Below are 26,066 nucleotides of genomic sequence, written 5' to 3' on the forward strand. Positions count from 1 at the left end.
CACCCCCCCCACCCCACCCCCGCTTATTTTGCTGCAGTCCCGGACTGCAGCAGGATTTAAAGTAGGATGTTGAGTCCACAGCACAGAGAATGGGGACACATGGACCATCAGGAAAGCTGAAGACATACTCAGGTTAGAAACCGTGTTGTAGAAGGGTGAGAGACCCCCACACAAGCTCTGTGCACAGAGCAAGAAAAACAAGAAAGCAAATGGCAGGAAAGCATCTGCATGCCTTGTGTGGTTGTCCCCACCTCTGGAAAGCTTTGTGTTTTAACCCGACCTTGCCTAGTGCCCTCAGTTTCTCCATTTCCTCTGGAGAAGCTGTAACTGCAGCAAATACCTAAATGTGCCACTTCTTACGCTCACAAAATTCAGCATCTCCATGTGGTGTCATCTCTTGCCTGGACTGCATCCAGCTATTCACAGGTGCCCTGATGTGGGCAGGTGCCCCCACTGCCTGTCAGTCCCCAACAGGAGGCCTGAGAGCCAGCTGTCGGTCCACCTGCTGTCACACCACCAGCCCTATCATGAGTGCCACTGGCCCAAGCTCTTGAATGCTTCAGTCCATCTTCTCTCCCACCCTCTAAACTTTCAGGGCATTACCACTGCTCCTCTGGGCTTGTGCAAAAGTCACTAGGATGTCCCTGTTTCCTCAAGCCCACTGGTCACACAGGTGCTGCCATGGTCTTTAAAACAGGAGCGTGAGCTCATTATCATGAGTGAGCCCCCGAGTGTCCCCACTACCCACTGGTGAAGTCCCAGCTCCTCTCCAGGCAGATACGCAGCCCTGGCCAGCCTTCCCTCCCCACTCCTTGCCTGGCACTGATCCCCAGTGATGCTATCGTGGCCAGTCCTCCCTCAGGGCCTGCCCTTGCTCGTCTCTGTGCCTCTGCACATTCTGGTTCTTGCTCCTCCTGAAGCCAGCTTCCCTGCTGCTCTCCTGTCCACTCTTGCTCATCCTTCACCCTAAATTTAACTCTGGAAGTTGAGGAAGGAAAATGCAACTTTAGACCAGCCTGGACCACCTCCAGAGATCATGTCTCAAAACAGAAAAGAAAAAGGGATGTTTCTCAGTGGTCAATTGCCTCAGTGCTGCAGAAGCAAACAAATCAACAACAATAATAATAAATACACACTTTCCGAGTTAGGTGGTCACCAAGGATTGTGTCAGTTCTTCACAGAGAGCAGTTTTTTCACAGGAAAATGACTGCATACAAAAGGGAAAGACAAAGAAACCCAGCTCCCTGCTATTGGATCTACTGTATTGCAGAGGAGAGCTGGGGAGAGCTGGGGACAGAGGCCAGCAGGGGCTGGCACTGCTGGTGTTCTTTGCTGAAGACCAACCTAACACTATCTTGGGACTCACATCTCCTACCAGATTTCCCACATGAGAGAGGGGTGAGAAGAGGCTTCTCAAGATGGCCTGTCCCATGCCCACAGAGAGAGGGCTGGGACTCAAGGGCAGGAGGTTCCTGGACATCACTTCAATTCTTCTGCCAGAAATGAAAGTTAGGTCTCATTGGCGAGATCTTGAAGGGTAGAGGTACCGTGTCCTTGGCCTTATAGAGAACCCAGAGTTTCAGAGTTCTCAACCAAGACCAAATTAATCCTCAAGATATTAGAATAGTGCATATTTTTAAAAGTATGAAAGCTGAACCAAAATGGAATTGCATATTAATCAAATATTTGCATGGGGAATGACTTTCCCAAATAAACTCAAGAGTAAAAAGTGACCAAATAAATGTTTTAAGTACATAAATGTCGAAGACCAGCTCCAACAGGGGGTCTCAGGAGACGAACGGATGGTGAGGAGTCGGCGAAAGAGGGGTGGAGAAACAACACAGACACCAAAGTGCTGAATCCCAATCTTTACTTGTGAAGTTGATCATATATACTTTTCATTTTGGTAGGCTCACAGTACTTTGTAGTTACAAAACAGGAATCATTATTCAAAGAAACAAAGTATTACATAGCTACATTAGAATAGAAGAATGTACCTTGGCTTATGCATAAGCAAGCATTTTTACTTTCAGTTCCTGTATTGCTTTGAGCTGTTTCTGCTTAGTTAACTTAGTTAGAAATGTCCCAAACTATTGGCCTATACCTTGACTATTCTTTCTTGACTTACTTACTGGAACCGATGCCATGGTTACAGCAAGTAGTTAACTTGTTATTAATTTCAATCACACAAGAGTAAGAGCACAAACCATTGTGCACAGGAACAAGAACAATTTGCCCACTACTAAGCACTAATCTGTCTTCTTAACATTAATTTTTCTTCTCTAGATTTTAATTTAATTTCTCAAAAACTTCCTGAACAGGAATACAGGGAGTTTTTCATTAGACATTAACAATTTAGGCTCCACAGCTGAGTCATTGCATTTAGAGCAAATAGATCTATTCTTTAGAAGTACTTGCATTAATTGGGAAAGTCATGTTTTTTCCTTCATACTAAATGGTCATACGAGAAGTCCCAACTATACTTAGTAAAGGAATACAAAAACAAACCAGCCCATTCCCAGAAACATACTGCGCTCCTCCAGAGGATAGACACCTTGCGCCATCCACCTCAGTAGAGCTTTGCCATTGCCTGAGTCAGGGGAGGGACACAGCACATAAATATTTAGAACTTCTCTGGCCTAAAATCAAAGTACAAATAAAAGTAATGGTTTGGGTAAAGAAGTTGTAACAAATATCACACTTAGAAGAATGCCCTTATTCTATAAAGAAAGCAGGCCAATTTTGAGAAATCCCTAATATTAAAAAGGGCAAATGTCATGAGCAATTAAATCCCAATATATAGAGAGGGGAAAATATACCCATGAAAACATTCCCAGGTTTCTTAGTCATAAAAAAATCATATAAATGACCATATAGATGCTCTTGCTAAGAGCTAGGCAAGCAGGGAGCCCTGAGTGTGCTCTGTGGTTGGCTGGCATCACTGGTCAGCAGCCCATCTACCACTTTGGTGACAGGATTCTAAAGCCCAATAACCCACCTTCCACCACCTACCCAGAGAAGCAACCTCACGATACAGTGTTTCATAAGCAAACAGAGAAGCAATGTGCTTGTTAATCAAACAAGGAGCCCTCAAAAGTGCATGTCACATCAATCAACCATCACAGTAATCTGAGAAGACACCCCACATCTACACAGAAAAGGGGCTTAACTACATAGCAGACTGGAAGAATGCTAAAGTTTAAGTTAGGCACAGAGGTGTGGTGCAATGGTAGAGTGCTTGCATGTTCAATTCATAGCATCACCATAAATAATAAAATAATGGACTGGAATAGAGTAGAATAGCATGAGTTATGCATAGACATAACGATTTTTATACAAGGGCATGGAGTATCCCAGGGGATTCCTTTCCCTTTTCTCGTTTCCCATATTCTCATCAGTGCTATTATACTCCTTTATAATGGTTTAAACATAGGACACCGACAACACTAACAGAGAAGAACAAAGATGCTCTTAAAATATAAGGAATTATGAGCCTCAATCTCCCTTCTCTTTGTGAGCAAAGCTGGGAAGTCTCCAAGGCCTCATTAGCAAGTTCAGCTCCAGGAATGTTCATGGTCAGGGCTGGGGACAACACCCTGACAGGAAGGCGCATGTGCCCATTAGTGCTCTTGGGCTTTGACATTCACCATGGACCAATGGCAGTCTCTGTGCCTGGTCTCCACTGACCACCTGCCATTCCCTGGATCTGTAGTGAACTAATGATCACAGCTCTCCACGGGGCTTGATCTCATTAAATTGCTGAAGGTCAGCACTAGGAGGTATCTTGCTCTCTCTCTCTCTCCATCACTTGGAATGCTGCTGAGTGTTTTTATTTAATTTCCCCAGAGGTTAAGACAGTGGAGAGAAAGAAGGCAAAACTAGAAAGGGCATACATCAGGAAAACAGCTGGAGAGGAGCTCTGCTGGGAACCAGCTATGTCTCAGGACAGGGGAAGCTGGACAGAGCACAGGGAGCCAGGCTCCTGGGACGAGGCAGGCTGAGGATTCACTCTTCATAATTGACATCCATCCATGGTGGCTGTGGCCAACTGCACAGGGGTCCTGACTGGACCTCTTGTGTGCAGCCCTGGGCTCCCGCTTGCATTGCTGCCCTGCCCTGTCCTCTCCCTGTTCTGCCCTCCTCTTCTCTCTTGTGCACCAGCCAGAGAGAAGCCAAAACCCTGGAGATTCTGATCAAAGCCATTCTTGAAGGACACCCTGCCACACACACTGCAAGGGCAATTCCTGTCCTTTCTCTGTGCTCCTTGCAAGAAGGGACCAGGTCTTCACAGTCTTTTAGGTCCACTCAGAACCTAAAAGTTTGGCTTGCCCAGGGTGAGGTACTGATGACTTAACTGGTTTAATGCATGTTTAATTCACGACACTCTCTGTCCACTCTGGCTCAGCAAAAAACAGCCTAGAGCAGTTAGACTTCCCTGGACCAGCAGAGCCTGTGCCCTGGGGAGTTTCTGACCCTCTTAAGGTCTCACCTTTTTTCTCTGTGGAGTGGGTAGAGAGTCCTCTAGTATTTCATAAGGACTAACCCTAACCCTAACCCTAACCCTAACCCTAATATAACTTACTATTTATGGGCCACCAGACCTCTGCAATTACTGTGTAGTTACAGTACATCCTCAGTTTTAATGTTTCCAGATCTCAGCAGCTTCCTGGGACTCCTGGACACCAGGCTGCGCAATATAGTTCTCTGTGATGACAACATAAACTGTCCAAGTGACCTATAGTGTTCATATTTGTGGTAAGATATTATTTAACTGAAATGGCTATGTGTGCATGATCTGACTTCAAATTTAAGAGCAAAGTAACTTGGGAGATAATAACTCCTGATACTATTTAAATCAGTTCATCCTTCTGTTTTTCTATTAAAATGTTGTATCATAATCACTGCCTTTATTCACTTCACAGGTGAGTAAGTTATGTGCTAATAACCCATAGTTTTCTGCTGAAAGGGGAAGATAACAGCCCTGATCCTCAACATTACTTCCCCCATTGACAGCCTTTCTCTGCTGACCCTGGATTGCCCCTCACAGTGAGAGCTCTGTGTTCACACTTCAGCAGAGTCTTTGCCTTCCAACACTGAGCACCTGATAAATATGTCAAGCATCGAGTTTTACAGTGTGCAAACCTTCAAGAATGAGCAAACCAGGTGGAGCCCACATGGCCATCTCCCCGTGGATAGCACACGTGCTCCTGACTTGTGGCTTTGACCCTGCAGTGTGAGGACCAAAACCTGGTGTGGGGTGGGGCTGGGCTGGCCACTCTTTTCACGTCCACTCTGCCCTGTCCAGCAGGACGGCTCCTCTCCAGGTAGGACAGTGCGTGAGAGACAGAGGATGAATGTCCTTAAACAAAAGCAGATGGACTTGCTGTCTCAGGACCTCTAACTTAGCAAGGCCAGGCCACATCCTGAGTGGATGATGCTGCTCCTGAGTGGATGATGCTGTAATGGGGCATGACACCTGCCCAGCCTGTACCGAGCTTCTTGAGGTCAGAAACCTGAGCCTGGATCTGGGCGTGGCCACTCCATGATGCTCTAAGCCCTGTACTTCTCCAGCTTGAGTCCCACCCTCTGTGCAGCCTTCAGCGCTGTGGAGTGGGGCAAGGCTCCCTGTACGCTGACTTTGTCCTCCTGGGGTTGTTCAGTGGCAGCCGCTTCCCCTGGCTGCTCTTTTCCCTCATTCTCCTGGTCTTCGTGATCTCCATTGCCAGCAACACCACCATGATCCTGTTCATCCATGCCGACCTCCAGCTGCACACCCCCATATGCTTCCTGCTCAGCCAGCTCTCCCTCATGGACATCCTGTACATTTCCACCATCGTGCCCAAGATGCTGCTGGACCAGGCCACCAGCCAGAGGGCCATCTCCTTTGCAGGGTGCACTGCCCAGCACTTCCTCTACCTGACCTTGGCAGGGGCAGAGTTCTTCCTCCTAGGACTCATGTCCTACGACCGCTACGTGGCCATCTGCCACCCTCTGCGCTACCCTGTGCTGATGAGCTGCAAGGTCTGCCTGCTGATCGTGGTGGCCGCCTGGCTGGGAGGGTCTGCAGATGGTTTTCTGCTCACCCCAGTCACCATACAGTTCCCCTTCTGTGCCTCTCGGGCAATCAACCACTTTTTCTGCGAGGTCCCCGCCCTTCTGAAGCTCTCCTGCAGGGACACCTCAGTAAAGCTGGACCAAATCACTGTTAGTTCTCATTTGTTCTAGTTTCCCCTGAGAGAGGCTGGGATGAAACCAGCAGTCCTATGATGAAACCTGGAGAAACCACCTCAGCCTCTCACCTGGGACAGAACACACCTGCTGGTGAGTGGAAAGGGGCTTCCTCCGAGGCCCAAGGTTCACCAAGTGAACCTGGATTAATTAACAATACCAAGATTCCTCCTGGGGTGTGGGAATCCGTGGTTACAAGGAGCTTCACCCACAGTCCCGGGCATTTAAGAAGTTGGCCGTTCACTGTTACCTTTGTAAGCCTGGGACTCACCTGCTCTGAGGTAGGAACTAAGATTTTCATGGAAAACATTTCTAAGATTCTGAAAGTTTCCTCTAGGCATCATTCTGTAACTATGAGAGGCCACCATTCGTCACCTTCTCTGATGCTTCCTCCTAGGACTCATGTCCTAAGAGGAAGGATGATGGCTGAGGGGTGGTCTTCTCCAGATGGAGAATGATGAATACTTACATTGTCTCTGGCTAGCAGACCATCAAAAATGAGATGCTGTAGCTAGAAACCAGGAATAGGGAGCCTGGTAATGCAAGGGTGTGAAAGGATTTTCTGGAGATCAAAGTGTCCATAGGAGCTGCTGTTTGGAAAAGTGTGCTTTAAGTACAAGCGGTTTCTGATGTGACTCGCCAGGCAGCAAGGGGCAAGTTCTTAATAGTGCATATTATTGCATATTGCATAAGTCAAGGATGCCCTGTTAGACATAGTCGAGAGTGGGCGAAGCTTCCCTGCAAGTTTGGGAGGAGATTTACTATGTCAAATGTTGTCATGTTTTATTGACTCCCTCCTCTTTTTCTTTCTCCCTAAGACATACACATATGCCTTAAAAAAAACCTTTTCTATTCATAAACAGATGATATCCCTCAAAGAAACCCACTGGAAGCCACATATCATGGTGTATGAAAGCCCACTGGGCTCAGAGAGAGGCAGATGGGGTGATGTGTCTGCATTGGAAGCTTAGATTGTGGGTGCAGTTGTGAGCATGCCTTGGGTCTCTGTGTCCACCCCCCTGCTGGTGTCATGAGTGATTTCTCCCTCTCAACCTCTGTGGCATTAGTGGGAGCCAGATGGACCACCTTCCAGGTCCTTCTCTGTGGAATCAATGGGGGGGCTATTCCCCTTCCCACCACGGCTCTGCGGCTTGACTTGTGCATTACCCTTCTGCCATGGCATCTGGCAGCTTAGACCTCGGACTCTTCACCAATGCTCCAGGAACTCGGATGACTTTTTTCCCAGATTTCTTGATAAAGTTCATTTGAGGTAAATTGGTATTTGGCACTATATAATACCCCTAATGAACTAATTCCTGGCACATTAGTGTTCAGTAAACACTACACACATTCCATTATAGCACTGGGTTTTAACATAAGGAAAGGTTCTTCATTCTTCTTCATGCTTAAGTTTCTACTTTGCAAACTTCTAAGTTGACTCTGGGGATAGAGAGTGAAGAAGGCAGCAATCTCTGGTAAATGAAGAAGGTGTGGGTCTTCTGGGAAATATGTGATCATGAGATGTAGGGAGGCCATGGTGAAGGGGCCAGTCCACATTAGTGGAGACTAAGGACACACTGCTTTGATCTCTGACCAGGTGTGCTCTGAGGCAGTGTGCACATGGTTCCTGGATGTGAGCACAGGCGAAGGAGCCCGGCCACAGTGGGCATGGGTGGAGGGGTCCAGAGGTTGCAGCCCAGGGAGGCTGTAACATCGGTTAGCAGTGACACAGGATGATGCTGCAGGGAGCCGTTCTCCCACAGCCACCTTACCAGGTGCTGCTGCTGGGGCTGCTCGCCTCCACACCCTGCTTCTAGGTGTTTTGAGTGGCAGCCTCTGGCTTTGCTGTCCAGTCCCTCTGTGCCTGGGCTCCGCACCTGCTCTGCCGCTGTGTGTGGCCTGGCTCTTTCCCCCCACCAGCAGCCTGTGGCCTGCCCTCCTGGGACACAGCACCCTGAGACACCCAGATCTCCCTCCTTTTTCTCAGTTTCAATTTTAATTCAGACCAATTTCCACCTCTGGGTCGCAGTTTTCCTAACTGGGCTGACTCTGGTCTTCTCTTGGTTTGTGGGAAATGCTTCACAAAGACTCACTCCCTCACAAGCTCTCAAATGCTGTGCACTTGAGAGCATCTGGCCTCCAGCCCATAGGGGGTTTCAGGTGCAGTATTTTGGACCCTGGGACAGCAGGTGGGCAGCAGGATCCTCCTGGCTGTGCCCCACACCTGAGAGGCAGCCAAGTGCGGGTCTGTGCTGCACTTCCTGCTGGTCACCCTCCCCGCCTCCCCACACTCAAGTCTTTGTCATTTTGGGGAACTCTGTTCAGAGCAGCTGCACCCCAACAGGCTGTCCTAGTCCCGCTTTCCTCCTTCAGAAGCAAGCCTTGATCCTCAGAGCCAGAGGGTGCCACTGATTAGGAGTGTGACACCATCTTTACTGCAGGAAACCTGGGGGACCCAGTGCCGCCCTTCCTCGGGGAAGCCCCAATCCCCAGCACAGCCGCACAAGCTGCTCCTGTCACCGGATTTCTGTGGCTGTCACATGATTCATGGACATAACACATTCCCTTCTGCAGAATGCCTGGTAGGCTCGCAGGAGCCTGCTCTCTGAGGACTTCTGCCCCAGGCTGAGTCTGTCCACCTGGCTGCACCCTGGGCAGCGACAGTGGCTCCTGGAGTCTGTGGCCCACGCCCTGCTGGGCACAGTGACTGAGCACAAGTTTGGAGCACCTGAGGGTTGGGTCTCTGGGACTGGGAGCACCTCTTGCCTCTGAGGACACTGCAGGAGCCCTGCTCTGTGGGAGGACAGCAACCTCATGCCACGCAGGACAATGGCCCTGCAGCTCTAGTGTTCCTGGACTCCTGGGAAGGTGTTAGAAGGGACAGGTCCAGGCAACTCCCCCTGGTGGTATGTCCTTGGCCCTCACCTGGGCGTCTCCTCCACAGGCTGCTGTGAGAGGCACCGACTGCCTGGGCTTGTGGCCTCTCCAGAACAGCCCAGGCCTGTTGTCCCAGACACACGCACGGCGTCTCCTGCCTGGCACTCTGCAGAGGCTGCCTCCTTCCCCTCACCTGTCCTCCCAGAGGCTGACCCCCAGGGGCTTTCAACCCTCTCACCACACCAGCCACCCCGTCCCTCTTCAGTCACAGGTGCAGACCCCAGAGCCTCTCCACCTGCACTGTCCACAAGTGGTTATGTGGGGACCCAGTGGTATCACCACCAGTACTGGGATCAGAGTATTCTATGTGACATTCTGAACAGCTCTGAGAGAGGGTGTTGTCTGTCTTGAACAGCAGAAAGACCTGATATCATGCAGATTAGAGGTTTCTCCTTATTTTATTTCATATTTTTAGAAAGACTCAGATTGGACAGGAAGATTGGGAAAGCCTGAGGCCTTGACCAGGGAGAAGAGAGTAGGGGAAAGGGGGCCTGAGGGGCAGGATCTGGGGCCTGGGGTATGCAGAGCAGCCAGCACATGTGTTGAACAGGAGTGTCACTCTAGTGTAAGAAGTGGGTGCAGGGAACCTGCAGCCGAAGAGCTCCTGAATAGTGTGTTCCTAGCACAAGTCCTAATTCACCTGCTCTCAGAAAGTCATTCTCCAGTGCTGACCATGGCTTGTGGGGTAATACTGCTTACACACCCACACAATCACACACCACACAGCACCTACAACACACACATGCACATGCTCAAGCACATATAGGCACACTCACAAATGCACAGCACACACACCAGAAGCATGAATGAATTCTGCACACTCACACCGTGATCGCACCGCACACACCACACACGAGACCACACTGCACACACCATCCCCGAGACCTTACAACATCACATACATGACTGGGAACACTGGGTGTGGGCATGTGTGTGTGTGTATAGAGCCACACTCACAGGCAACCTGGGTCTGGCACTCAGGACAGAGGGGGGGCCAAAGCAACTTCCCCTCTGCAATTGCTAGAGTTCTCCCCTTCCAAGTCCACTCTAAGGGAGGACACAGAGGGTAGCAAGCTTCAGTTCCTAACCAGGGAGGCAGAGGCACAGTGATTCTCCTCCTGTTTTCAACACCATTTGAGATGTAAGCTGACTTAACTGAAGCACAACTCTCAGGCCTGTGCTTTAACTCAAAAGCAATTTGCTATTTTCCAGGTTAATTCAGTTAATTTTTAGGTAATGTTCATTTTTCACATTGTCATTTATTACAGTTTTTCAAAATGTAATTTAGAAGGCTATTTGTCAGCTGCTTTAGAGGAAGCAGCCTTCGGCACACGGCAGCCACCTGACTGACAGACAGGTGGTGGGCCAGGATGATGCCTTCCTGCTCGAACCTGCTGATTGCCAGCGGTGGTTCAGAAGCCCACGGGTCGGGCCTTAGTCACAGTATTACCCATGTCTTTCTTGGCTTGCGATTCGAGCTGTGGCTATCACAGAGAGTCTTGCACATACTAAGGAGGGACAAGGGAGATGGCTTCGTCCAGCTGCCGGGAGTGGCCTCTCTTCTCGGGGTCTGCTTTCCCCCCACCCCCGGTTGATGAGCTGTCTCACGCAGCTTCGCCTCTGCCCTCATTAAGGCACTCTCACTTTCTCTCTGGATTATCCTCACGCATAGGGATGGTTTCTTCTAATAAATTCCCATCTCAGGCAAACGCTGAGCCAAGATATGCTCCTCCACACTTCTCCTACTCTGCTCCAGCCCAGGGCAGTCATTTCTGCTTAATGCTTCAGAGACCACATACATGATGTTTTGGAGCCAAAGATGCAGGTGTACTGTCTAGTACTGCTGGCTAACACAAGGTGTCACAGAAATGAAGAAAGGCCATTATACGCCAATAATAAAGTGGACAATTTGCCTCTCAATACCTTTGACTATATCAAAGAGGTAGGCATTACAGCTATATTAGAATAAAAAGCACAAGGATTCCTTTAATTTAATCAATGTGAAGGAGTTTCAATACTGCTGTGTTTTTTACTCTGAATTTAAATATTTCTTTCCCATCTGTAGTTATTTTTATTTACAGACATAGAGGATTCAGAACACTGTAGAGAAATAAATGTAAGGCTAGAAGACCCAATGGCCCAGGGCTCATGGAACAACCCCTCCTTGGTGGGGGGGTGGGGGGTGGGGGGGTGGGGGGGTCCTTTGACCCCTTCAGGGAGTCTGCCAAGGCCGTGGCTGAACAACACCAGAAAGCAGCTAGGCTGTCCCTCTGTGCTGTGGCCAGTACCCAGCCATAAAATTTTAGAGACTCCAGTGTCAGCCGGAAAGACCCCATCTAGGACCCAAAGCCCAGAATACTGAGCAGAGTCCACAGGGGTCCTCCCTCAGCTCTGGCCCCAGGCTATACTGTGAGAACTGGGAGCCAAGTGCCTGGAGTAGCCCATACTAAGGTCTAAGCTCCCTTTGTGGCACAGGTCTGACCCAGGACAGTGGACCTGACCTCAAGGGAGTGACCAGGTTGCCTTTCTAACCTCTGATCCCCAAACGTTCTCACCACTGTGGAGGAATAACAGCAGCTCAAAAGCCCAATGTGTCCAGAGACCTCAGCTCCATGTTCCTTTCATACCAATTTCTCAGGTCTCAGAGGGGCGTCTGCACCTGGCCCTAACACTGTAGTCATCTTAACAGCAGAGAGCCCCTTAAATGCAGTGAACTGATGTACGTGGATTGCTAGACAGTGTAGGGGTTAAGAGGAGCTTCCAACCCAGAGTCACAAGATTATAAAATGAATCTAGAAGACGGTGGAGAACAAAGGTGGTGAAGGTCCTAAAGGATCACAGCATGTCCTTCTTACATCCAGCCATGCAGCCCAGGCCCTGACGACCTCTCCCAAAGACTGGCGCTGACTTAGAGGGCAATGAACATGGGCAAAGTCACAGGGATTCAAATGGTTCTGTGTTCCTGTTTCTTCCTTGACCCCACATTGCTTCAGCCATGCTATTTGTGCTGAGTGATCATTGGACAACCAGTTGACCCCCAACTTTCTGTCTCACAGCCCAGGCCTGCCATGTGACCTGGACATGGAACCCACGCCCCAGAACTCCACTGACTTCCTCCTCCTGGGCCTCGTCACCCGGCCAGCACTCCCTGGGCTCATCTTTGCTGTGGTGTTCTCCATCTTCCTGGTGGCCGTCATGGCCAACATGGTCATGGTTCTGCTCATCCATGTGGACTCCCGCCTCCACACACCCATGTACTTCCTGCTGAGCCAGCTTTCCATCATGGACACCATCTACATCTGTGTCACTGTCCCCAAGATGCTCCAAGACCTTCTGGCCAAGGAAAAGACCATCTCCTTCCTGGGGTGTGCACTTCAGATCTTTTTCTATTTGACCCTGATCGGAGGAGAGTTCTTCCTGCTGGGCCTCATGGCCTATGACCGGTATGTGGCCGTGTGCAACCCCCTGCGGTACCCTCTCCTCATGAACCGCAGGATTTGCTTGGTCATGGTTCTGGGCTCCTGGGCTGGCGGCTCCTTGGATGGATTCATGCTGACTCCTGTGACCATGAGTTTCCCCTACTGTGGGTCCCGAGAGATCAACCACTTTTTCTGTGAGATCCCAGCGGTCCTGAAGCTGTCCTGCGTAGACACATCACTCTATGAGACACTGATGTACGCTTGCTGCGTGCTGATGCTGCTCATCCCCGTTTCCATCATCTCTGTGTCCTACACGCGCATCCTCATCACCGTCCACCGCATGAACTCTGCAGAGGGCAGGCGCAAAGCCTTCACTACCTGCTCCTCCCACATCATGGTGGTGAGCATATTTTACGGGGCCGCCTTCTACACGAATGTGCTGCCCCATTCCTACCATACGCCAGAGAAGGACAAGGTGGTGTCCGCCTTCTACACCATCCTCACCCCCATGCTCAACCCCCTCATCTACAGCCTGAGGAATAAAGAGGTGGCCTCAGCCCTGAGGAAATTGCTGGGGAGATGTGCTTTCTCCCAGAGAATAAGACCAGGAGTTGTGTCTAGGAAACACTAGGGGACCAAAGGCATCCCTGCTCTCGTGGCCAGTGACAGATGTCCTTGGTTCTGAAATATGTTCAGTGTCTTTCCAGCAGTCTTCAGTCCTCAGCTGGCTCACCAGCCTGCGCAAGTGTCACCAGGAGCGGAAATGAAGCTGGCAGAGCATCAGAGCCAGCCAGCTCCTGTGCGGGTGGAGCAGCAAATGTTTTCTAGCCAGTGTTCTCAGGCAGGTGGCACACTGGCCCCAGGTGAGCACCCCTTTGGAGTGCCCTGCGTGGATGCATGTCCATGATCCTTCATATCCCATTGCTAACCAACTTTCATGTGCAAATTGCAAGGAACTTTTGCCATGTCCTGGATGATTTAGTTTCAAGCAGTCAACAGAGTAAAATAGTCTGTGATGCTGATGGTGTCTCAGAATCTTATTTAAAAGTTTTGTGAACATGGGATTGTGTTTGAGGTTCTGTGTTTTCAATCACATTTTATCTCTTAATTTTCTTGGCTATGAATTTACATGATAGATTCTTACCATGCCTCTCTTCCCATAGTCTAGGGCTTAGCCAGAAATTAATTATTGTTTGCTTGACTGGTTGATTGAAAGTTGAAACTGCCTTCAAGTTTTAAAGTCTAAATCAACTTCCATTAATATTTAATAAAGTGGTAACAGATGAATGCAGAATGAGCACATGAAGACCTCTGCTTAGCTATCGTTACGTCCTCTGGGCTAACGGGCTCGGTGTTCTCTCTCTTCGCCTCTCCAGTGACATATTGGTAGAAACGCCTTTCTTTTCCAATTAGTTGAGGTTCGATGTGGTGTTCTGATAGGTGGTCAACTTGAATCCAGATTCAACTGACCAGAGGATAGGGAACCTTCCATGACCTATTATTTCACTTCCTTCTGTGCATAGGGGCCTCAAACTTGAGAAATAAGACACCTTAGGGTTCACTGGTGCTCTTTTCCTTTAGCAGCATAAGGCTTAGGAAAAATTGGACAATTTTCAGGTGATGTGTAGCCGACAAAGACCAACCAAAGTCTACTCCGTCCTTTGCTCCCTGGCATCAACTCGGAGGCAGAGGAAAGCATCCCCTAGCAGTGCCCACCCAGGTGGACAGCTTCCCTGCAGTGAGCCCACCACTGGCCTGCTCTGTCTCCCAGGTTCCTGGAAATTGTACTTTATCCTGAAGTTAAACAAGTAACAAGCAGGAAAGGGATAGAAGGTTGGCTGGAGGAGCATTTCCTGAAGCTCGAGGCAGCCTGGATTCGTTTGGGAAAATCCTCCCCCATGTTCCCGTTCAGCCTGGTGAACACCGTGTCCCGCGGCCTGACAGCCCTTTCCTTCTCCTTCCTCCAGCCTACAGCACCTCTGCTGCCCTTTCCTTCCACAAGGTCACTGCATGCTGCATGTCCAGTTTCTTCCCCACTGGGACTCCCTCTCCTTCCTGTTTCCGTGGAGTCCTGGACATCACCCGAGGCCTGTGTGAATACGTGCTAGGGTGTTTGTTCTTGTATTTTCAAGATTAATTTTCTTGCATGATTAACAAGGGCATTTGACCTACACATTGATTGATATTTCAAAATATTCAAAATACTTGAAAAGCAACGAGGAAGAGAAGAGCACTTGGACAATCCCTGCAGAGGTCATGGGCATTGCTGGCTGGGCATGGAGGGAGGTGAATTCTGCCATGCAGCTGAAGACTCAGGTCAGCAAACTCAGGGCCGGTTCCACAGTGTCACATTGTGAGGGCTGATCTACATGAACATTTCCCATGGATTTTCTCTAAACAACTGGAAAACCCATCATGCATGGCACATGGTGGGTGTCCACTCTTCAGAACCAAATATGAGTCACAACTTAAGAGGCAGAGCAAGAGATTTTTTTCTAAGGTTAGTTCACCTAATTTTCATATGAGTAAATTTGTGGTCACCAGATGTTCCTCTTTATTAAAGATGATGCATTAACTTGGAAATGACAATTACAAAACCCTAAAATCAATTTTGATATTATCAATTGCATACTTGCAACAGGGCACACACCATTCCAGATGATGGCAAAAAGATAAATAAAAATATGTCCCTATATTTCAAATTATATTCAATTGTATTACCTGATCCTTACAAAGTTCTATGAGGTATTTAAAAAATAATTAGCCCCATGGGAGATGAAAGAGCTGATGTTCAGACAAATTATCACCTCACTTGAGCAACAGGCACTCAGGGACTCAGACCAGGACTTGTGACTTCTGGTCTGATTTTCACTGTGTGCAGACCTTGATATTAACTGGCAGACAACTGTCAAAGGAGAGAGCAGGTAATGCAGGACGCAGCTGCCAGTTTGGACATCCTGATAATGGCCTGGACAAAAGTCCCCCAAAAGCAAGGTGCTGATAAAAGTCATGATTAATTCTTGCCGGATGCCAGGTGAACTGGTCTACTTAGAGCCTGAGGACCAATCTAGAGAGGAAAAAAGACCTTCTGTGGGGTCTTTCTGTGTGTGAGAGATGTGAACATGAAGTGATCTGAACTCAGGCTTCCATATATTGTTTTACGTAAGTAAATATTTTTATTTATGCAATGTAAAATTTTAACAGTGAAAAACACAAAGCACCTGTGTCCTCTAATCTATAAACACTAAGGGAGATTTCAGAAAAGCAGTGCTCAGATAAGCTGACTAGAGACAGTTATGCAGACGTTGACTCAGCAGGGAGAGGACAAAGCAGGACTCTGTGGCCTGGGGGGGTTACAGCACAGTCCTGACCCAGACCTGTGGCTGGCGGACTGCAGTGAGGCGCCACTATGAGGCCTGACCTCGGCCATCAGTCCCGACTCTCACAGGAGTTCCTATGTACCCGGGCCAGGCCACAGTGATGGCAGATAGCTACATGGCATCCAGAGCATGACCTGAAACACAAGAGTGTTTCCTGAGAAAACTAGGAGCTGAACCAGAGGAAGCTTTGTTCATTATTTTTTCCATTGAGATTGTGTTGAGGGCAGAACTTCCTAAATTTGACAGACCAGCAAGGTCTTTGCCAAACCCCCTTGCCTGCTTCACTCAACATTGTGGAGACGTGAAACAGTGGGTTCTGACTGGCTGCTACAAACCAGCTGAGAGGAGCAAGGTGAGCCATTCATGCACACACGCCTCTGCACCAGCCTGACCAGCCCACAGGCTTTCTCCTGTTCCTTTCATCAGCCCTTTAGGCTCATTTGGTTTTTATTCAGTTTTACTTATCATGTAACAAAAACCAGGATCTTCATTTTGTTCTGCTTCCCAAGCACATAGGCATTTTCCTGAATTAGAATATGTTGTCAATAAATATCAGGGTAATGAATGAGTGGAAGCCACTGCATTTAGAAGGTGTGGCACTCTATGTACACATCTCAAGTTAATAAATTATTATTATTATTATTATTATTATTATTATTATTATTTTACTTTTTCCAGGCCATCTTGGGTTTGAAGGACAGCATGGAAACTGAAGCTCAATTAAATTAAATGTGCTTCACCAGCTCACATGGAATTGTATGTTGAGGGGGGCTGGAGTTGTGGCTCAGTGGTAGAGCACTTGCCTGGCATGTGTGAGGCCCTGGGTTTGAGTCTCATCACTCCATATAAATAAATAAAAGATCCACTGACAACTAAAATATATTTTAAAAAAGAAAAGAACTGTATGCTGAGCTAAAAGCTAAGAACTGTATACCTTCTGTCCAACTTCACTAGTTCTTAAGTGACTTCAGATGAAGGCACACCACTGGCTTCTGCCAGGTTCCTCCCAGGGGGTGCTTCAGACAGGTGGTCGGGGATATAGGGGGCATGGGCTCCTATAGCTCCTATAGGTGCAAGCAGGAGGCTTCTCTGAACACAGGTAAGACGGACCGAGGCCTTGGCTTCTGAACAGCTGACAGGGCTCTGCAGACAGCGGCTTTCCCTTCTCCCAGGCAAGCTATGGAATCTCCTCAAAGGGAGAAAAGGTAGCTCACTCTGACCCAAGGCAGGGTTGATTGCAAGTAATGGTTCTCATTTGAAAATAATGCACACTGAGTATTTCTAAGAAATCAGCTATGACATGTGCCATGAAGGTACCGAGTGCTCTCAGCCTGAATATGGAGAGTGTCAGACTGTGTCCATGAGGCTGTGGATATGAAGTACACACACACTCCACCCCTTTCTCTTAAAGCACAATGAAACTGTCAAACCATGGGGATGTGGAGACCTCCTTCGTGTCACAATGGCCACTTGGAGCACCGTGATGTGCTGAAGCCTAAGTGATTCAGTGTGGGTGCAGCCAACAATGCTCAGTCTCCTGGCTTTCTTATTGGAAATAACGCCAAGAGGAGTTTTTAATAGAACAAGCTGCCTCTCATCTGATTATCTCCGTATTAAAATTTCCTAGTGAAATTTATGCTCTTCCAGGTTTTTATACTGACTCAATGCCCACTCCTACCAGCAATCTTTGCAGGTCCCCCCTTGGTCCCCAATGTTGACACAATCCTGCTCTCACTAGGGCTCAAGCTGGCCAGGTTGCAGGACCCACTTCTGCTGCAGCCTCTCCACCCTGCACCTGCGCCTCTGCAGCAGAGGAACAAGCACCCCTGCTTCCCAGCGTCTTGCTGAGCAAACTCCTAGTGCTCCTGCTCTGGGGAGGAACAGCCTCAGGTGCCAGCCTGTGCCCATAGCCACCCTCCACTGATGGCCTCACAAGGCACATGACGGAGAGGACAGGAGGTGGCACCAGGCCAGTAGTGGCAGACAGTGCTGGGGGAGAGGAGACCACCCAGCAGCAAAGGAGGCCCACACCCCTCACTCCCCCAAGATGTAATGCTTAGAGACTAACTCTGGAGACTGAGGTCAGCCCAGGAGTGAATCATCAGACTGAATGAGTCCTCTGTAACTGCTGTCCATGCCCAGGGTGGGGAGCTGGTCTGCACCTCTGAGCACCCACACATTCAGGAAGCCTGTTGGAGAGAGCAGTGTGGTGCCCTGCTAGGACCAGACAGGTACCATGTGAGGACACTGGATTCAGCTCACACAGGTGGCCACTTCCCTTCAAGGATTTTCCAAATGCTGTTTAAGGAGGGAAACCCGTCTCCTTCCCATTTGAGGATATTTGTGCTTAGGAAAATACAGTAGGAAAAGGCAACTAGGTCAAAACATATGCTAAATTAATTCATAGTTTTAGTTTTGTAAATCATTGACAGGATTTCTCTAGTAGCATTTCAATTTATTCCACAAAGTTTTAAATTAGATTCACACTTCATGCAACTTTTTTTTTCAAAATGCCTGTGTTGCTTTTCCTTCTGTCAGTTGTAAGTAGTAGTCTTGGTCTCAGGGGTTCTTACTTAGAGTGAACTCTGCCAGCTCCTCCCGACACACTTTGCTGAAAATCTCCTTCAACGCTCAGGTCTCCCAAAGCAAATTGGATCTCACAGTATGTAATGGGGGGGACGCTGGTAAAGGGCTGGGAGCAGGCCCAGAGGACAGGCACCCTGTTCCCTTGGAGATAAGAAGCTCTCCTTCCTTGGTGACAGAGGCTTAATGTCAGATTTCTGAGCTAGGAGTTTGCAGGACCTTTCTCAAGGGGCATTGGGTGAGAACAGTGTGTGTGTGTCCTACCTCCACATGAAGCCAGGCACCTGAAGGCAGGTGCCTGAGGACTGGGGATTTCCCAGGAGTTAGGAAGAATTTTCAGTTTCTTAAAAAATTGACTTCTTTTAGTTACTTTATTAATTATTCACTATGTTTGAAGGAAAATTTTTTCCTGAATGTGATTATAGCTTTATCCCTTGTAGTCATTTAACCTCTACCAGGTGATTTGAACTTAACTGAAGCATGGAGGATCCTTGCCCCTTGGGCATAGTTAAGAGGAGGAGCAGAGAGCAGGGAAGATGGAGGCCAGATCCCTAAGCCTTGACTCAGCTCTGCAGCTTCCCCTCTCTGAGCTGAGAGGTGGTGATGCCTAAGTCACAACCTTGTCGCTGGGTTACAAGTGGCCTCATCAAAACCTGGGACACTGAGGACTGCATAGGTGTAGGCCAATTTATTATTAGCATCTTGTCTTGCTTTTATTTAAAAACTGAGAGAATTATTTATTGGAATGTTAGTTTCCTATGGATATTATGCTGTCACAAACCCAGCTTAACATGTTACAGTCCAGGAGGTCAGAATCCCAAAGGTGGCCACACTGGCTAAACTCCTCCTGTTGGGGGAGCTGTGGTTCCCTCATGGGAACCCATTTCTGTTTGGTTTTTGAGTGGCAGGACCTGGTTTGTTGGCCCCCCAGAGCTGGCCCCTGCCTAGGACTTCCTGAACAGCCCCCTCTACTTCAAATCCATGGACTGGATCAGTCTGGGTGCAGTTTCCAACAGCACAGCACCCCTTCCTGCTTCCTGCCTCCCTCCTTCCTTCAAAGGCCTTTTGATTGCACTGAGTCTAGAATGTTCTCATCCCAGATCCATGAGTTAATCACCTCTGCAAAGTCTCTGTCATATACAAAAGTGTGTCCTTTGGTTTCAGGGACTAGCTATGTATGGAATTATAGGAGGAGGACTCTTCTGCACACAACTGGTCTTAACACTTGCTAAGCCTATTACAGCTTCACTAAACTCATTAAGGAGGAACATTAATCATAAGTCTCATGGCATTTTTTAAAGATACAATTGTTTCTGGTAATAGGAGGGAGATGAAAACTTGCTGTTAAAATATCATGCATAACAATAACGATCTTCTTTTTATCTATTATACAGGAGGAATTCTAACTTTAACCTTTTCCCCCTACAATACAATCTCTGGATGTCTAATAACACTGGGGGCTGCAGTTCTCTTTAACACAATAACTGGGGCCTGCCTGCAAGAAGAGCTGTCTTAGCAAGGTCAGGTGCAGAAAACAAAAGAAGGGGTGAGTTCTTCTTGTGTAGTCAAGAAGGTGGTCATCTAGGGACTGTGTGAGCAGGTGTCTGGATTTTAAGGCTCAGGGAGTAATTGTCCCAAATTTATACACATTAACCTCAGAAATTTAGGAGTAAATTTGTATTAGTGTTTGACCTTCGAAGACTTGTTTTATTTGTCCCCTTCCCACTCTCCCTTGTTTTGGGTTAGCATTCACATATCAGAGACAGCTTCTGGAATTTGGTTTTTTGGGGATTTGCGTATTTCACTTAGAATGATAATCTCCAGTTTCATCCATTTACTGGCAAATGCCATATTTCATTCTTCTTTAATTTGTTTCCTAGAACTAAGTCTCTTTAGAGAACATGGAGGGATCCTATTTTATGACAACTTTATTTTGGAGCAAAGACAAGCACAAAGGCCTGGTATTTGTTTTCTTGTTTGTCTTTCTTGAGTTTCATGGTGCTAGGGATGGAGACAGGGCCTCTCCACACTAGGCAAGTGTCCAACCTCAAACTGAACAGGCTCAGGCCTGGCATTTGTTGAAAATGTGTTTGCTATTAGCACGTTTTCAAAAACCAAACTTAAAAATATTTAAAAGAAATTATCCAAGAAATGGATTAACTTAAAATCAAAAATACATGATTTGCATTACATTAGTGATGTGTTTTAAAACCATCCATTTAATGATTTAACAAGTATTTACAACACACCAGTCGTTCTTCTAGATGGTGAGAGTGGTTAAAAAAAAAATAGGCACCAATCCTCATCCTCACGGGGCTCACTTTCCAGAACCAAAAGTCCAACACAAGCAAAATGAACCTGTAGTCTGTCCCATGGTGCTAAGAATCATGAAGAAATACAAAGTCCTCAAGTGGGACCAGAGCCACCTGCTGAGAAGGTGGCCTTTGCACCATTCCCTGACGCACATGCGGAGATGGCCAGCTTAGACATGCAGAAGGGCTCAGACAAGGGGAGCTGGGACAGGGGTCCTGGGCTGGGACCCTAGAGTGGGGACAGAGGACCAGCAAGATGACCTCCTCAGCCCCATGACCAGCACATTGCAGGGGGCAAGAGAGAACTTCAAGGTAAGAGTCAAAACACGATGGCCCCTGAGCACAGCCTTCAGCAGAGAGTGACCTGGGGTGAATATATCCCCCAAGGTCACTTTGGTTGCTGTGTTGGAGGGGGACTCAGGGTGAGCAGAGAGGATGTGAGAAAGCTCCTGGACAACCCAGGTTAAAGATCATGCATTGGCCCAGCCTACTAGCTGTGCATGGAGAGATAAATGTGGATTCTTCACTTGAACTAGTTTATGCATTTGGATTGTTTCATTTATGTGGCAAAGAGAGATAAAAATCTCTCCCCACTTTTTATGGATTAGCTTTATTAATTTTTTTGGAGTAAAAAGTAGAACATCGCTTTCCTGTCGGTGGGTTTTAACAAAAACATATTGTAGACAACATTTATTTTCAATTGTCCTTTGGAAATGGTATGTAATTTTCTTTTTTATTTCTTTAGTACTAGAGATTGAACTCAGCCATATCCCTACCCCTATTTTGTATTTTATTAGAGGCAGGGTCTCACTAAGCTGCTTATCACCTTGCCATTGCTGAGGCTGGCTTTGAACTTGTGATTCTCCTGTCTCAGCCTCCCACCACTCAGATTACAGGCATGCACCACCACACCAGGCTCTGGAATGTAATTTAAATTAACAGATCAGCATTCTAAGACAAGCCTTGACCATATGGTCCTTCTGGGAGGCCTGACAAAAAAGACAGCAGCCGTGACTACTTACAGAATAATTTGAACAAATGGATCAGAGAAAAACTTGTAGAATCAGTCTATTTAATTTTAGAATCCATTTTTAGCAGTAGAGTCTATTGAGTAGGCTTTATTGAGCCTATGGGTCATGTCTCATGGACAGCAGATAGATGAGAATTTCAGACAGTGATTTTGTCCTTGTTTAAGTAAATCACAGACTCACAATAATGCAGAGTGAGCAGAACAGACGTGGCGAATCTCTACTCCAGGGCGAGAGATCTCTACTCTCGCCATCCTCTGCACACAGCAACATGACCACAGGCAGTGCCAGGAGGGCTACTTGCCAACAAGAAACAGGGTCACCTCTGTGGCTGCTCTGGGATGAGTTTGCTGGTTTGTTTTTCTCTAGCCCCTGCCCTGGAAAATCCCTCCACGCCAGCCCCTGTGCAGAGTGGTGTCCCCATCCTGACCTGGCTCTTCCCACCCTTCCTCCTGATCCTGAGGTGTCCCTGATCCCCTGAGCTGCCACTGGCAATGTCAACAGGAAACAGAACTTCTACCTCTGACTTTGTTCTCTTGGGGCTTCTGGTGAGCACGGAGGCCACAGGGATTGTTTTCACGGTCATTTTTGCCATTTTCGTGGTGGCTGTCACTGCAAATGTGGTCATGATAGTCTTGATTCAAGTGGACTCCCGCCTCCACACCCCCATGTACTTCCTGCTCAGCCAGCTGTCCATCATGGACACCCTTTTCATCTGTACCACTGTCCCAAAGCTCCTGGTGGACATGGTTTCTACAGAGAGGACCATTTCCTTTGTGGCCTGTGGCATCCAGATCTTCCTGTACTTGACCATGATTGGTTCAGAGTTCTTCCTGTTGGGCCTCATGGCCTATGACCGTTATGTGGCTGTCTGCAACCCCCTTAGGTACCCAGTTCTCATGAACCGCAAGATGTGTCTTCTGCTGGCTGCTGGTGCCTGGTTTGGGGGCTCACTTGATGGCTTTCTGCTCACACCCATCACCATGAATGTCCCTTACTGTGGCTCCCACCAGATCAACCATTTTTTCTGTGAGATCCCTGCCGTTCTCAAACTGGCCTGTGCTGACACGTCCTTGTATGAGACGCTGATGTACCTCTGCTGCGTCCTCATGCTGCTCATCCCCATCTCTATCATCTCCACTTCCTATGCGCTCATCTTGCTCACCGTCCACCGCATGCGCTCTGCTGAGGGCCGCAAAAAGGCCTTCACCACGTGTTCATCCCACCTGACTGTGGTCAGCATTTTCTACGGGGCTGCCTTCTACACATATGTGCTGCCCCGGTCATTCCACACACCTGAACAGGACAAGGTAGTGTCTGCCTTCTATACCATTGTCACACCCATGCTTAACCCTCTCATCTACAGTCTCAGAAACAAGGATGTTATGGGGGCATTGGAGAGGGTGTTTTCCCACTGCTCCCCTGCTCAGAAAGTAGCCACAGGTGAGGCGTAGAGACTCAGTAACACGAGGACAGGTCCTCCAGAGGTCACTCTCCATGTGCCCAGTTTCATCAGACTACTTTTCAGCCATCAAATCTACTTAACAATTAAGAAGAGTCCTCTCCAGAACAAATACCATCCAACAAAGCCCCTCATAGCCTGATTAGAGCTGAGCCTCATTGTCAGAAATTTCCTCGAAGACCACTGCTGATGCCCAACCCCAGCAGGACAACAAGCTGGTCTGTCCAGAGGAAACTGCACTCCCATTCCATCGTACATTGTGTTGGTGAAAGGGGACGTTGAAAGCGCTTTCAACCAGCTTATGTTCCAGGCTACTTCGTCTTACACCTTGGGACTTGGAATCTAAGAAGACACTAAAATTTCATAGAGTAGAGAAGTTTCTGCCAAGCTAATCCCAGACAAGGGAGAGAGTGCCTCTTGCTCCACACACAAATTAACCACACTCAAACTTCTGTGATACTTTAATACAAAGAATAGAACAACCACAACAACAACAAAAAAGAATAGAACAAAAGCAAGAACAAAAACCCAACTAATAAACAGGCCCTGAGTTGGAATGACTGGAGCAGGGCCTCTGGACCCCACTAATGAACATCTACTCCTGCAGCAAAAGCAGAGAATTAACACAAAGTCTGTAGATATCACACCTTTAAAAGGTCTCAGTCTATAACAATCTAGGACATTTTGTCAAGAGAAGACTATGCCTTAAAAAGTCCCAAACATAAGAATTGATGAGAAATTCATACCAATAAATGCATAATACTCAACACATCAATAAAAGAAATAGGAAAAAACAAGGTAATGCAACAGCTTCTAAGTTCATAATTCACCTGCAACTGTCTCCAAAGATATTGAAGTGGAGAAAATAACAGAAAAGTTCATAAGCATGATTATAAAAATGATCAATGAATTTCAAGAGAACATAGAAAAATAACTGAATGAATTAAAGAAGTAAATACAGGCTATGAATGAGAAATTTGAAGGAGATTGATATGTTGAAAAATAACCAAGCAGAAACTTAGAAATGAAGGACACAATAAATCAAATAAAATGTTTACTCAAAAGTCTAATAGAGTAGATCATACTGATGACAGAATGGCAGATCTAGAAGACAAAGTGGCTGGTCTAGAATATTCATACAGCATTATAAAAAAGAAAATAAGTAACTATGACCAGAGTAAAAGAACTCTGGGCCAACATTAAGAGAAAAAATTTAAGAATCATTGGAATTGAAGAATATTGTGAGAGGGAAGCTAATGGCTGTAATTCCTCTTCAGGATAATAATGACAGAACATTTATGAACTCTTGAGAATGAGATGTACATCCAAATATAGGAGGAACTCAGAACCCCAAACAGACAAGATCAAAAAAGAACCCCTTCACTACACATTATAATTGAAATGACTAATGTGCACAGCAAGGATAGAATTTTAAAATCCTCAAGAAAAAAAATCAGTTCACAATTAGAGGAGAGCCAATAAGAATTACTTCTGATTTCTCAGCAGAAGTGCTAAAATTCAGGAAGACTTTTAATAATGTGTTTCAAACCCTGAAAGAAAATAACTGTCAATTCAGATTACTATATCCAACAAAGTTATCCTGTAGAATTAAAAAAAAGGAAATAAAAAATTCTAACATAAGCAGAAACTAAAAGAATTCATGACTTCTAAGCTGACCCTACAGAAAATACTTAAAGAAATATTACATGTAGAAAAACTCAAAAAACAAATCCCTGAGTTCACAAATGGATAAATCTCATTTGAAGAATCACAGGCAAATGATAAATAGGACAAATTATTCATTAGAAATAATAAAAGTAGCAGGAATTAATAAACATCTCTCAGTAATAACATTCAATTTAAGTGGTCTCATCTGTCAAATTAAAAGACATAGGCTGGCAGAATGGATTAAAAAACACAATCTAAATATACATTGTTTACAAGACACTCACCCTTATTGGTGAATACAGCAACAGATTGAACATAAAAGGATTAAAATTTATATACCATATAATTGAAGCCCCAAACCATCAGGAATATTCATAAAAAGCATATTTCAAGGAAAAACTTAGAACATACAAAGAAGGTCACTTAATATTAGTAAAGGGAATAATCCAATAATAAGATATATTGCTAGCAAATTTTTATGCCCCAAATGTTGGTTCACCTAATTACATATAACAGACATTACCTGAATTAAAGATATATAGGCTTCAGTACAATAATACTGAATTAACTGAACACACTTCACACATCAATTGATAGTTCATTATTCTGATTTGTGTACGAGGTGTCCCCCCAAAACTACAGTTAGTACAGGAATATTCAGAGGTGAAATGATTAAATTATGACATCTGTGACTGATCAGCCCATTCTACTTTGAATGGACTGTGTGTTGACTATAGGTAGGAACTATAGGTAACTATAGGTAGTCTACCTACCTATAGTAGAGTGGCTGCAGGAGTGAGTCATGGAGCCATGCCTAGAATGCTGTTCTTCCTAGACCCCTTTGTCTCCCTCTCTTTGCTTTCTGATCCCATCACAAACTGTGTGGTGTTCCTCTGCTGGTCCCTTCCCCCATGATGAGCTGCTTCCTCTTGGACCCAGAGCAAGAATCAGCTATCTATGAACTGAGACCTCTGAAAACATGAGCCCCAAATAAACTTTTCCTCATCTAAATTGTTCTTGTTGCACATTTTGATCACAGTGGTACAAAA

The 26,066-nt window shown here is 46.8% G+C and overlaps 2 protein-coding genes and 1 long non-coding RNA gene across 13 annotated transcripts in view; 2 read left to right on the forward strand and 1 right to left on the reverse strand.

Moving 5' to 3' along the window:
• LOC110597157 (uncharacterized) overlaps positions 1-26,066 on the reverse strand; it is a 134,005-nt gene that overhangs the window by 51,578 nt on the left and 56,361 nt on the right. The window lies entirely within an intron of this gene.
• Positions 12,240-13,239, forward strand: LOC101974911 (olfactory receptor 2T2). Its single transcript, XM_005341442.3, has one exon. It carries the CDS (start codon positions 12,247-12,249, stop codon positions 13,213-13,215), a length of 969 nt encoding a protein of 322 aa, XP_005341499.2. The 5' UTR covers positions 12,240-12,246; the 3' UTR covers positions 13,216-13,239.
• Positions 22,382-23,890, forward strand: LOC144378606 (olfactory receptor 2T11). The gene has a single exon (XM_078053130.1). It carries the CDS (start codon positions 22,382-22,384, stop codon positions 23,339-23,341), a length of 960 nt encoding a protein of 319 aa, XP_077909256.1. The 3' UTR covers positions 23,342-23,890.

The sequence above is a fragment of the Ictidomys tridecemlineatus genome, chromosome 1 (genome assembly GCF_052094955.1).
Source record: "Ictidomys tridecemlineatus isolate mIctTri1 chromosome 1, mIctTri1.hap1, whole genome shotgun sequence".
In the NCBI taxonomy this organism is placed as follows: Eukaryota; Metazoa; Chordata; class Mammalia; order Rodentia; family Sciuridae; genus Ictidomys; species Ictidomys tridecemlineatus.

Coding starts and splice junctions, on each gene's coding strand:
- LOC101974911 (XM_005341442.3), top strand. CDS start 12,247: ATGGAACCCACGCCCCAGAACTCCACTGACTTCCTCCTCCTGGGCCTC.
- LOC144378606 (XM_078053130.1), top strand. CDS start 22,382: ATGTCAACAGGAAACAGAACTTCTACCTCTGACTTTGTTCTCTTGGGG.